Source organism: Ceratina calcarata, unplaced genomic scaffold, assembly GCF_001652005.2.
Source record: "Ceratina calcarata isolate Rehan_Ccalc_2016 unplaced genomic scaffold, ASM165200v1 scaffold219.2, whole genome shotgun sequence".
NCBI lineage: Eukaryota > Metazoa > Arthropoda > Insecta > Hymenoptera > Apidae > Ceratina > Ceratina calcarata.
The window spans coordinates 163,060-173,515 of NW_017143660.1; the positions used below are offsets into that span (position 1 = coordinate 163,060).

The 10,456-nt window shown below is 34.7% G+C and overlaps 4 protein-coding genes across 8 annotated transcripts in view; 2 read left to right on the forward strand and 2 right to left on the reverse strand.

Annotated features, from left to right (window-relative positions):
- Positions 1-2,056, forward strand: part of TfIIEalpha (transcription factor IIEalpha) — a 9,487-nt gene extending 7,431 nt beyond the window's left edge. For 2 of the 5 annotated variants that reach the window (XM_026811457.1, XM_018020237.2), the window contains exons 2-8: positions 64-198; positions 268-434; positions 507-635; positions 861-1,087; positions 1,164-1,368; positions 1,438-1,663; positions 1,730-1,905. In XM_026811457.1, the coding sequence (XP_026667258.1) occupies positions 72-198; positions 268-434; positions 507-635; positions 861-1,087; positions 1,164-1,368; positions 1,438-1,663; positions 1,730-1,905 (1,257 nt within the window). In that variant the 5' untranslated portion in view covers positions 64-71. Of the gene's footprint in view, positions 1-29; positions 199-267; positions 435-506; positions 636-860; positions 1,088-1,163; positions 1,369-1,437; positions 1,664-1,729 lie in introns of those variants that run through there. The other 3 variants (XM_018020235.2, XM_018020236.2, XM_018020238.2) reach the window with 3 other exon arrangements.
- Positions 2,057-2,090: 34 nt separating this feature from the next.
- On the reverse strand, positions 2,091-4,416 carry Arr2 (arrestin 2). Its single transcript, XM_018020234.2, has 7 exons — positions 4,272-4,416; positions 4,058-4,179; positions 3,690-3,989; positions 3,393-3,620; positions 3,138-3,326; positions 2,881-3,049; positions 2,091-2,795 (listed from the first exon to the last, which is right to left on the reverse strand). Exons 1-7 carry the CDS (start codon positions 4,336-4,338, stop codon positions 2,653-2,655), a joined length of 1,218 nt encoding a protein of 405 aa, XP_017875723.1. The 5' UTR covers positions 4,339-4,416; the 3' UTR covers positions 2,091-2,652.
- Positions 4,417-4,684: 268 nt separating this feature from the next.
- akirin lies at positions 4,685-8,353 on the reverse strand. The gene is made up of 5 exons (XM_018020241.2): positions 7,787-8,353; positions 7,011-7,204; positions 6,779-6,941; positions 6,656-6,711; positions 4,685-6,565 (listed from the first exon to the last, which is right to left on the reverse strand). Exons 1-4 carry the CDS (start codon positions 7,962-7,964, stop codon positions 6,701-6,703), a joined length of 546 nt encoding a protein of 181 aa, XP_017875730.1. The 5' UTR covers positions 7,965-8,353; the 3' UTR covers positions 4,685-6,565; positions 6,656-6,700.
- Positions 8,354-8,972: 619 nt separating this feature from the next.
- Positions 8,973-10,437, forward strand: Apt1 (Acyl-protein thioesterase 1). The gene is made up of 7 exons (XM_018020173.2): positions 8,973-9,172; positions 9,352-9,383; positions 9,449-9,514; positions 9,587-9,634; positions 9,756-10,002; positions 10,079-10,243; positions 10,354-10,437. The coding sequence occupies exons 1-7, from the start codon at positions 9,119-9,121 to the stop codon at positions 10,399-10,401; spliced, it is 660 nt and encodes a 219-aa protein (XP_017875662.1). The 5' UTR covers positions 8,973-9,118; the 3' UTR covers positions 10,402-10,437.
- Positions 10,438-10,456: the final 19 nt, after the last annotated feature.

Here is a 10,456-nt window from a genome sequence, read left to right on the forward strand (position 1 = left end):
ATTATATTCTCTACTTGAATAATTTCCAGTAATTCTGGTCGTATTTTATTGTATACAATTAAGGACAAAAGATGAGTGGTGAGGAAAGACTTGTTACTGAAGTTCCCAGTAGTTTAAAACAATTAGCACGTTTAGTGGTACGTGGATTTTATACAATAGAAGATGCATTAATAGTTGATATGTTAGTTAGAAATCCATGTAAGTGCACAAATTATAATGTTATATTCTATAAAATACATGTAAATTTACATCAGCGTGTCTTTTAAGGTATGAAAGAGGATGATATCTGTGAACTCTTGAAATTTGAACGCAAGATGTTAAGAGCTAGAATATCTATATTACGCAACGACAAATTTATACAAGTTAGATTAAAAATGGAAACAGGATCAGATGGAAAAGCACAAAAAGTTAACTATTATTTTATTAATTACAAGGTAATGTACTGGAGCACATGAGTCCTCTATTCCTTTTGTTAAGTAAATTGTGCTGTAGTTCTGATATTTTAGACGTTTGTAAATGTGGTAAAATATAAATTAGATTTAATGAGGAAAAGAATGGAAACTGAGGAAAGGGATGCTACTAGCAGAGCTAGTTTTAAATGTACAAACTGTCTGAAAACTTTTACTGATCTTGAGGTATGTAAAATACGTGTGTAAACTGTTCTGCATGTGTGTAAAGAACAAAGTTTCTCAAATTTAGCTTTTATTGCATATTCATATATGTAAAAGAGACAAACTGTAAAGAATAATTTGAGAAATACTGTTTCCTTATGTTACAATCTTACTGACAATAAAGCATTTATAATGAAGTGTAAATAAATAAAAAAATATAATGAATGATACATAATATAATATATATAGGCAGATCAATTATTTGATATGACTACTGGTGAATTTAGATGTACGTATTGTCGCGAAGTAGTGGAAGAAGATCAATCAGCCCTACCTAAAAAAGATTCACGACTGTTGTTAGCCAAGTTTAATGAACAATTAGAACCTCTCTATATTTTATTAAGGGAGGTGGAAGGTATCAAATTAGCACCTGAAATATTAGAACCAGAACCAGTTGATATAAATACCATCAAGGGGTATGAACTTCTTTTAATCAAATTTTCGACAATGCAAGAAGAATTGATACATGTTATTTATATTCTTTGCATTCAGTATTGACACAAGGAAACCAAGCAGCTTACGAGCGCCTGGTGAACAATGGTCTGGCGAGGCTACAAGAGCATCAGGTTTCATGGTAGAAGATACTCGAGTGGATGTTACAATCGGTGATGAGTCTGTCGACGAGAATGCGGCAAATAGAAGGAAGGAAAGACCAATTTGGATGATGGAAAGTACTGTCATCAATTCGGATTCGCAGGTATATTTTTATTTGTATTCAGAATCCAATATTAAAATGTTGATATTTACTAATAACGTTACATGTTAGCCTGATGGAGTTAATACCCAAGAGAACATTTTGGACAAGGCTGCAGCTACTGCCACTAATACAACGTCGACGAATAACAAACAGGGCGAAGACATAATGTCTGTACTGTTGGCCCACGAGAAAAAGGGTGGAACGAATTCGACTGCTATAAAATCTGTGCTGCCTCAAGAATCTAGCGATAGTAGCGATAACGAAGAAGTTGCTGAAATGCAAACTATTGATACAGGTATGATATCCTAAATACACATCACGGAGTGGATACTTTTAAAAACGATGCATGGTTTTCGTTTAGGAGAAGTAGAAACTATGGATTCCGACGAAGAAGATCTCGTGCCAACAGTTTCTGTCGCGGGAAAATCTGTCGCGATCGCGGATGTAAATGACGCATTAATAGCGGAAATGACTCCCGTGGAGAAAGAAGCGTATATTCAAGCATATCAGGAATACTACTCCCACATGTATGATTAATCGGCTATCAGCGCTGTTAAATATTTTATGAATGTTTCGTAAGACTGAGTGGTTATTGAAATTCTTGTAATATTTTGTATAGTCACGAAATAAATCATTTTTGGGTTTGATAAGAACTTGTTTCTTTTGTGTTTGCGTCAATAGTTTGGATAGAATATAACATAAATGAATAATGAAATAAAAAGTTAACGTTTCGTAACCCTTATATTTCTCTTCTAATATACAGATATAACTCGACAATGTTACTGGTTTGTAGTAAAGAAACATATTACAGACACCTTACGAATCACAATAAATCATAAAATCAGTAGCATACATGTCACTTCTGGTAAGGCGGGAAAATAGTAAATTTGGCCAAATATAAATTATGCATTAAGCTTGCTCTTTTTTTTCGCCTTCACGCTAATTTCTAACCGACCACCACCACCGGATAGAAATTATAAGCCGATGAGACGTTTTTCGTGTAATACTTTTCGCTTTTTTTGTACGTTTTTTGTTTACACGTTCCTTTATTTTATTTATATTCTGTTCCATACGCATATGGATATTATTTCCTTTTATCTTCTGTACCTTTTTTTTTATAATCTCTAGACACGACTCGCATTAAAAGAATCCTAGAATCCTACATATCATCGCGCTACACTCATTAATTGCTGATTTAACGTAATTCTATAGCATTCTGGTTGAAAGTTGCTATAATTTGAATCCAAGATCCTTTTAACGCAAGTCTCCTTGTGAAATGCTTTTTTATTCTGGCTCGTTCAAGCGCAAACGAGCAAAGTCTTCAAACACAATATTGTCATCGTCATCGTTCGCATAAGTGTTTTCATAACGTGTCCTGTCGACGCTCTTGTTCTTTTTCAGGGTAGCTTTTTCTTTCTCTGCGGCCCCTGCAATACAAAGCCATCATTTTTAATCAGCAATACAATAAAAGCTTCAAAACAAATTCTTTAATTGTGGTTAAAATTTATTTACCAGGAGCTGGATGCATGAGCTTGAACGGAACATCTGTGATCAATTCGCCTCCGAGAGTTCCACAATTTAATTTCACTCGAACAGAATAAGAGATCACAATACCCATAGCCTCGCCAGGAACTTTGCCATCAGCTACCATTGTTGAAGATGCAAGGTTCACATCATCATCCTGAATATCGGATAAAGAAGCCCATATAAGAATGTGTATTCAACAGGAGAAAGACATGTTTCTTGATCACACAATATCTTGTTTGTACCTTCAAATGGCCATCAAGAGCAATTCCGCGACGATCCTTGTTGCTGCTAGCCAATGGTACAAGATAAAATTGTTTCGTGAAGGACGCGCCGGGCGTGATCGGGCAACCTTCACGTGTTTCCAAACTAGCCACGTTGCGGGAGAATTGAGTATTTACCATCGTTACTTCACAATGTTGCACTACAAAGAGCTGACACATACTGGTATTAAAATGAAATGCTTAATTCTATTAATGTAAATTGTATCATTTCAATACCTTGATGTTTTTGACAGCCTTCCTAGAATTGTTAGTAACGATAACATTTGCGGCTACTTTTTCCCCGTGGTAATAAATTTCCTTGTCGAGCGTAACTTCTAGATTCAATTTACCTTGGGAGAAAGTAAAACCTTTGGAAACCAATGAGCTAGGTAACTTTCTTCCTCTCGTCGGTGGGGCATATTGCAATTTCTTTATAGCTAACGCCACAGATGATCTTTTGTGTCCCTGAAAATGTACATATTTTGTAAAACACTTTATCAATGATTCAACCTTTATCAACAATCAAAATACTACCTTATCCTCTTCGTGTTCACCAACGTACACTTTCACTGTATATTCGACTCCTAATGGTTTACCTAGGTCATCATCGCCGGGTTGCAATGTAACAGAACTGGGAGAGTTTTGCGGAAATTGAAACAAGAATGGGAACGCATGTTCCCCAAGCCGTTTTAGAAGACGTTCTTGAACCGGTGTCATATCTTGCTTCTCTTTTTTCATGGGAACTATTTGTTCCCGGCAGATGACAAGTTCTTTACTGAACTTGACACCCATAACTTCGTCCTCTTCACGGCCATAGCGGAAAGTTGTTGTTACCTAAGGAACATGTAAATAAATTATTGACGATCTTTCGTGTACGTGCTTTCCAAGATCTTATTTTTTACCTGTCCATAAACTTTTCGCCCTTGTAGATAATCATTTTCGACGACCACAATCCCATCGATAGGATCTATGCTATCCAAATGATCGATAAAGTCCCTTTTCCCAAGGTAAACCGTGACCTTCCCTGCAATCAAAGAACATTTATAATTTGACACGTAATTCTCTCAATATCGATGTCAAAACTGGAATGTTTCACCATATCATTTTATGACTTACCATTTGGAGTTGTCTTCTTAAAAACTTTGATGGCTACAACAAAAGCCAAAAATAGAAGGGGAAACATTTGGCAGGCTCCTTTCTCCAAAAAATGAATTAGCAGATGTTTGTTTCCCGCCCAGAAGTGACACTCTCTTAGCAAGACAGGGAACTTTATATAGTTTCGGTAAGGCTTCTTTACTTGAAGCCATATCACTAATAGCATTAGTTTATTACACAAGTTACTTAATGAGATTACAATACATATGTATGAATTTCGTTACGTGCATCGACGCGTATTTGATCCAGTAGCTCATGCATTTTCAACTGTGAAAGGTGACAAAATAGAATCCCTGCGTAAAACGTTTTTCACAATATTTTTTATTGTGCTTAGTTAAAGCACAAAGAGATCGGAGTAAGGGATGTACACGTGATCAGTCTTACAATTATATTTATTTCAATAATAATTGCTTACATAATATAATATGGAGGTATTTTAATCGAAAAAAATTCCTTGAATCCTTAACGTATCACGGAATATTTTCACAAAGTTCAGTTTAATAATTAACAACGAAATTTCTCTCGAATAGATGTTCGACAACTAAAATGGTCTCTTTTGTATCCTCGTTTCAACCACTTTTATCATATGCACTATTGTATGAACATCGTATCCTCAAATTGTTCTGGTAACTGAAATCTTTTGCGAACAAATAAGGCAACTCTTAATGCCCTTCCTAAAATTATATATAAATTCCTGATGGATGAAACAAAGTATTTCAAATATTAAATAGTTGTAAAGACGTAGCATGCCAATGTTCCTCCAACAATTATTTCTTGGTGCTTACTGTTTCTTTCATCTTTATACGAGTGTCGATGTGAATGCGACAACAGAAATATAAATGCAGCAAGCAAAAAGTACTTATTCGTCTTACTTGTTCGTAATATTATCGTCCGAGTTTGTTTTTACATATAAAAAGAGGCAATGTTGTTGATAAAAGGACGTATGATTTAAAAATAAACAATTGTCAACTAGAAATTTAGAAATCAATAACACTGGGTAATATCTAGAGTAGAATTATCCTGATAAATATGTCTAATGATAGGCACAATTAAAGTACAAGTATTATATATTCATTTTTTACCGCTTCGTTATGCTAAAGAAAATCGTTGCTACCAGGGAACAGAAATGTTTGCGAAATTTTATGAAATCTTTATTTCAAATACTCATTTTTGACAATATGTTCATACAATGCTACAGACTATACCTTATCTTGTCTTTACAAATTTCTATACTTGTATTTCGAACAGGATATTTTTACTAAAAAGAAAAATGGCGATACATATAGCAAAAATTCAACGAAACTTATTAATAATTATTACAATCAAATTTTAATTATTCATTTAGAGTTTACTCGAGTCGTCTGATCTCTAAAAGGAACGAAACCAGTTTATTTTCAAGGATTGTTATTTAGTTCTATACGTTCTTATACATGTATGTCATTTAAGAACACATTCACTTTAGACTGGGGAATGTTGCTTGCATTTGAGGATTACATACGAAATAAAACACACAAAAAAGAAAAAAAAAAAACATCTTTATCGTAATGATCCGAAGGAGACGTTCCAAATATATCGCACATGTTCCTTCTATAAACTTTACAAAAATAAGATAAAACTAAGGTTCAATGTAAACAACTTTCCCCGGTGTATGGTATTCGATAATCTCTCTTTGTATGCACAGTACTTTCTGTAAAGAACCTCGTTATACATAGATTTTAAATTTGCATTACAAGAGTATTCGCGTATAATTGAGCAGTCACCTAATACGTTGTTTATCGTTAAATTAACAAGGAATTACATATTATGAATTCTTTTTAACGTTTTTCGTTAAAATGTGCAAGAAATGAAAATTTATTTGATTTTAATTAATCACGTGATATTACAGAACCCTGTGCAAGTCAAACTCTTGACTCTAAGCATAGTTATGCACTGTGTGTAATTTCTACATGTATTTACGTTTGTACATAACTAGAATCTTGGTTCAGTTCCCTGATACCAGCGCATTTCTAACATCAGCCAGTACAAATATTGTTAGTTTCAGTAGTATACACTGTAGATTTTTGTAGTATGATTGTTGTTTACGGCAAATCTACTAAACTTACATCACTAATTTTTTTCTTTTTTTATCATTTTTACCAGACGCATTTTTTCATTGTAAATGATGTTATGAATTTTCTTAAGGATGTTCTTGAACGAGGTAATGCTGCATACCTCGACTTTTATTTCAAGCAAAATTTGTTTCACACAGTAGAAATCTATAATAGTGAAAGAAAATTCATTACGGAGCTCGTTACTCAAATGAAATTAGGAGTAAACGTAAAACTCGGTATTATTGTACATCTTACCTAATATTCTTCACAGAAACATATCCTTATAAATAAGAATTTCTTTTAGGATAGATCTGGAATAAAAAATGTTTTAATAACTTGTATCTTCAAAGGTGCATGATCAAATCAGATATCACTTACAGCTTGGCGCAGCTGCAGATTCAAATCTCTTTTGTATCTGGTCATAGGTGAATTTGACAAAAGCATCATACTGCTCAGAGAGCTTCATGTTTAGAATCTGATCATATTCTTCTCGAATCTGTGTTTCTTGTTCTTTAAGCATTCTCTCACAGATCAAACCCACCTACAAAATTTGTTTGATGGTATAGCAATTATCGCAAACAATGATCTCTTATGAACAATTGCAAGTTACTTGTCTGAATGTGAATAAAGGCTTCTCCTTTCCACTAGGACTATAACTACATGAATTTGAACCACATGCAGACGGACTTGAAGGACTTCCTTCCATGTCTGAAGAATCACCACCATTATTTTGAGGACTAAAATGCAATTGTTTGCGTCGATGCAGTCTCCGAATCTCTTCTTTTATATTGGCAGCCATTTTCTCTATAAAAGAAAGGGGCATTCCCATTCATTGAACTTACGAAAAATCAACATGTTTATATTACCATTCCACAAATCTTTTTCAAATTCATTTTCACGTTCATATATGTGTATAGCATTTACTATGATGCATAAATTAAGCGTACATCATAAATAGTATTTACAAAATTGATGATGATAGTTTTATTTAGAGCAAACAGAATATACACCATTATATCCAGAAGAGTAAATTGAAAAAATCGAGAAGCAAGTTCGAAAGGTCCACATTTTCATCATTTTTATTTAGGAATCGATTCATGAACGTATTGATGTAAAAAGCAAATAATCTGCAAAAGTGTGAGTATGTACTTGTAAGTAAAGATAAAAGGGGAGTCGATTCGTCCGTTACTATATTACCATATGATTTACGCATCTCTACCCCCCTCCCTACCCGAACGCCGCACCTTTCCGCCCCTTCTTAAACGGCACGAATAAAAGTTTTAAATCCCTAAAACAATTAAATCACCCCTTCCCCAAAAGAAATAAACGGAGGAAAAGGGGCAAAAAAAGAAGAAAAGAAGAAAAATGGCCGTAATTTGTAATTACCAGAAGTTAGTTTATGGGTTACTTCACCAAAGGGCGAAGGATTCTGTGGCCTGGAATTAGTTTGCGTAGATGTACCAGGGGAAACACACATCGGTACACATCTTCGTCGCTTGCTAGGGCGACCATGACTATGCACCGGGTCGAACTCCAAAGATCTCTTGAGAGTGGCGCAGGCCATTTCTCTTTATACCGTCCCGTTCACAGAAATGACACTCGGATTACACGCACGGAATTAACTCGCGAACTGTGATGATCGTGCCGAAAAATACAGCAAAACCACCGTGTACGCACACTGTCTGAACAGTTTCTTCGATCGCACTCTCGTTCCTCTGTCCTCCTTCGTGTCGATCTCCGTGGATTTGTTCGTTCTGAGCAGGCTGCACCAAAACAAACACTGCGCTGAAACAATATGGCTGGCAACCACAGGTCGTCGGCTAGGAACGATCACGAAACGAATCCGACCATCAAAGCACCATCTTTTCACTAAACTTGCATTCCGAAATATGTATACGTCGCAGACTCGATGGATTCGACTCGGAGTCTCTCCGTTTCTGATTGGTCAACAGAGTGCACGGTGGCGTCCCTTTGCATTTCCTTCTTCCGACTTTTGAAATTCAAGAATCAAATACTTGAGCCTGCTTCGGATCTCATCTTTATTCAAAAATGCAATCTCTAAACTGTACATATATGCATTTTTATTATATGTTGACTTTAAAGCAGTATGATGTGAATATACTATTATATAATATAATATTTGTGTTTTATTGCAAAACAAAAAACGATTAATAAAAGAAATATTATTATTCGGGAAGTTGTGCTAATGTATTCATGTACGCAAATTTCAATTGTATTCTAAAGAAAGAGTAAAATTTAAAAAGGTCAATGCTCATACAAGAAATATTCAACCTAAATCTGAAAACAAAAATACTTGTTGAAAACGCATGTTCTCACAGTTGTAGATAGGATCATGAATATTATATATAGTCATTTGGAAGTTAAAATTATTTGCTTCAACGCCCCAGTGAACCCGTTTCGAATACTTTTACATATGTTTCCAGGCATCGTGAATGATTAACGTAATTACTTTGTAAATATGCGTCAAGGATGGGAAATTGTACTGGGTTACGTATGTAATAATTCAGACTTTTATTTAAAAGCGATTTCGTAAAGCATGCGCACGACTTCCGTCTATGTCTACCCCTCTCTACTTCGCTTTGGGGGATTTTAAGCGGTGTCAAGAAGAATATTCCGCCATTCTATATTTACCATTTATATCGGATTCATACACGTTTTATCCATTTTCTCATAGCCCGTCCAAAAAAGCGAAGAATAATGACGACAGTAAGCCCTGTGGTGATTGCTGCTACGGCCAGACACACTGCGACAGTGAGCGAAAAAAATATATTTCGATATCTTTTTTTGGTTATACTTAACGCAAAGTGGTTTTTAATTAATCATAAGTCGATTAATCCTGAGACAATTTTTCTCATTGTATAAATGTTAAACACAATGTTCCTGTATTTTACCAGATTATTTTTATGTAAGATTTTTTATTTTTGTTTCAGCTTATATTTTTCCATGGATTGGGTGATACAGGGTAAATCATAGCTTATACAACAATAAAAGTACGATATAATTGTATAATGCTCATTTACTTTGCAGTCATGGCTGGGCTAGCTCAATGGGGACAGTAAGATCTCCTCATATTAAAGTTATATGCCCAACTGCGTATGTATGCACGAATAATGCATAAGCTAAATACATCAAGTCTCTCATTGACAAATCTTTTATTTATTTTAGACCTACAATGCCAGTGACATTGAATGCAGGTTTCAGAATGCCTTCTTGGTAAGTAAGTAATAAATATATCTACATGTCAAATCAGGGCGTTGATTCTTATTAGCAATGCATATAATATGTAAAGTTCACTTTTATTGATAACATACATTATGTACATCAATGAATTTAGGTTTGACTTACGGTCTTTGGAACCAAGTGGTCCTGAAGATGAAGAAGGCATTCGTAGAGCTGCAGAAATGGTACATTCTTTAATTGCAGAAGAAGTTGCAGCAGGAATACCCACCAAACGTATAGTTATTGCTGGTTTTAGTCAGGGTGGTGCACTTGCCATATACAGTGCTCTCACATTTCCAGAACCCTTAGCTGGAGTCATAGCTTTATCATCTTGGCTTCCCTTGCATCAGAAATTCCCTGCTGTATGTATATTGACTACTGCAATCTATGCAACAGTTTCATAATGCTAAAAAAATCGTAACGTTATATTTTTTATAGGAGGCAATAGGAAATAAAAATACTCCACTGCTACTGTGTCACGGTGATTGTGATCCAATAGTGCCATACAGATGGGGTCAATTGACTGCATCTGTTCTCAAACAATTTATGACACAAATAGAATTCAAAACTTACAGAGGAATGATGCATGCATCATGTGATGAGGTGAGACATTATTTGTGCGACATTCTATTTTGATATTCTAATTATCTGATGTATTAAATCGTTATACTAATTAAAAATGATGTACTTGATTGTGCTTGTTACTTTCACAGGAAATGCGTGACATGAAGAAATTCATCGAAAAATACTTGAAGCCGTAATAGTTTTACTAAATACACTAATGTTTTAAACATTAACATTATTACTCTCTTTATT

What these genes read in the sequence shown, in the direction of transcription:
- Arr2 (XM_018020234.2), bottom strand. Translation starts at nt 4,338, where the DNA reads ATGTTTCCCCTTCTATTTTTGGCTTTTGTTGTAGCCATCAAAGTTTTT. An exon ending in AGGCTGTCAAAAACATCAAG is followed by an intron (nt 3,327 to 3,392) that starts GTATTGAAATGA and finishes AGTATGTGTCAG; the next exon opens with CTCTTTGTAGTGCAACATTG. An exon ending in CTCTTGATGGCCATTTGAAG is followed by an intron (nt 3,050 to 3,137) that starts GTACAAACAAGA and finishes TCCGATATTCAG; the next exon opens with GATGATGATGTGAACCTTGC.
- akirin (XM_018020241.2), bottom strand. Translation starts at nt 7,964, where the DNA reads ATGGCCTGCGCCACTCTCAAGAGATCTTTGGAGTTCGACCCGGTGCAT. An exon ending in AACCCATAAACTAACTTCTG is followed by an intron (nt 7,205 to 7,786) that starts GTAATTACAAAT and finishes TTTCTTTTATAG; the next exon opens with AGAAAATGGCTGCCAATATA. An exon ending in CTTTATTCACATTCAGACAA is followed by an intron (nt 6,942 to 7,010) that starts GTAACTTGCAAT and finishes CAAATTTTGTAG; the next exon opens with GTGGGTTTGATCTGTGAGAG.
- Apt1 (XM_018020173.2), top strand. Translation starts at nt 9,119, where the DNA reads ATGACGACAGTAAGCCCTGTGGTGATTGCTGCTACGGCCAGACACACT. An exon ending in CATGGATTGGGTGATACAGG is followed by an intron (nt 9,384 to 9,448) that starts GTAAATCATAGC and finishes TTTACTTTGCAG; the next exon opens with TCATGGCTGGGCTAGCTCAA. An exon ending in TGCATGCATCATGTGATGAG is followed by an intron (nt 10,244 to 10,353) that starts GTGAGACATTAT and finishes TTACTTTCACAG; the next exon opens with GAAATGCGTGACATGAAGAA.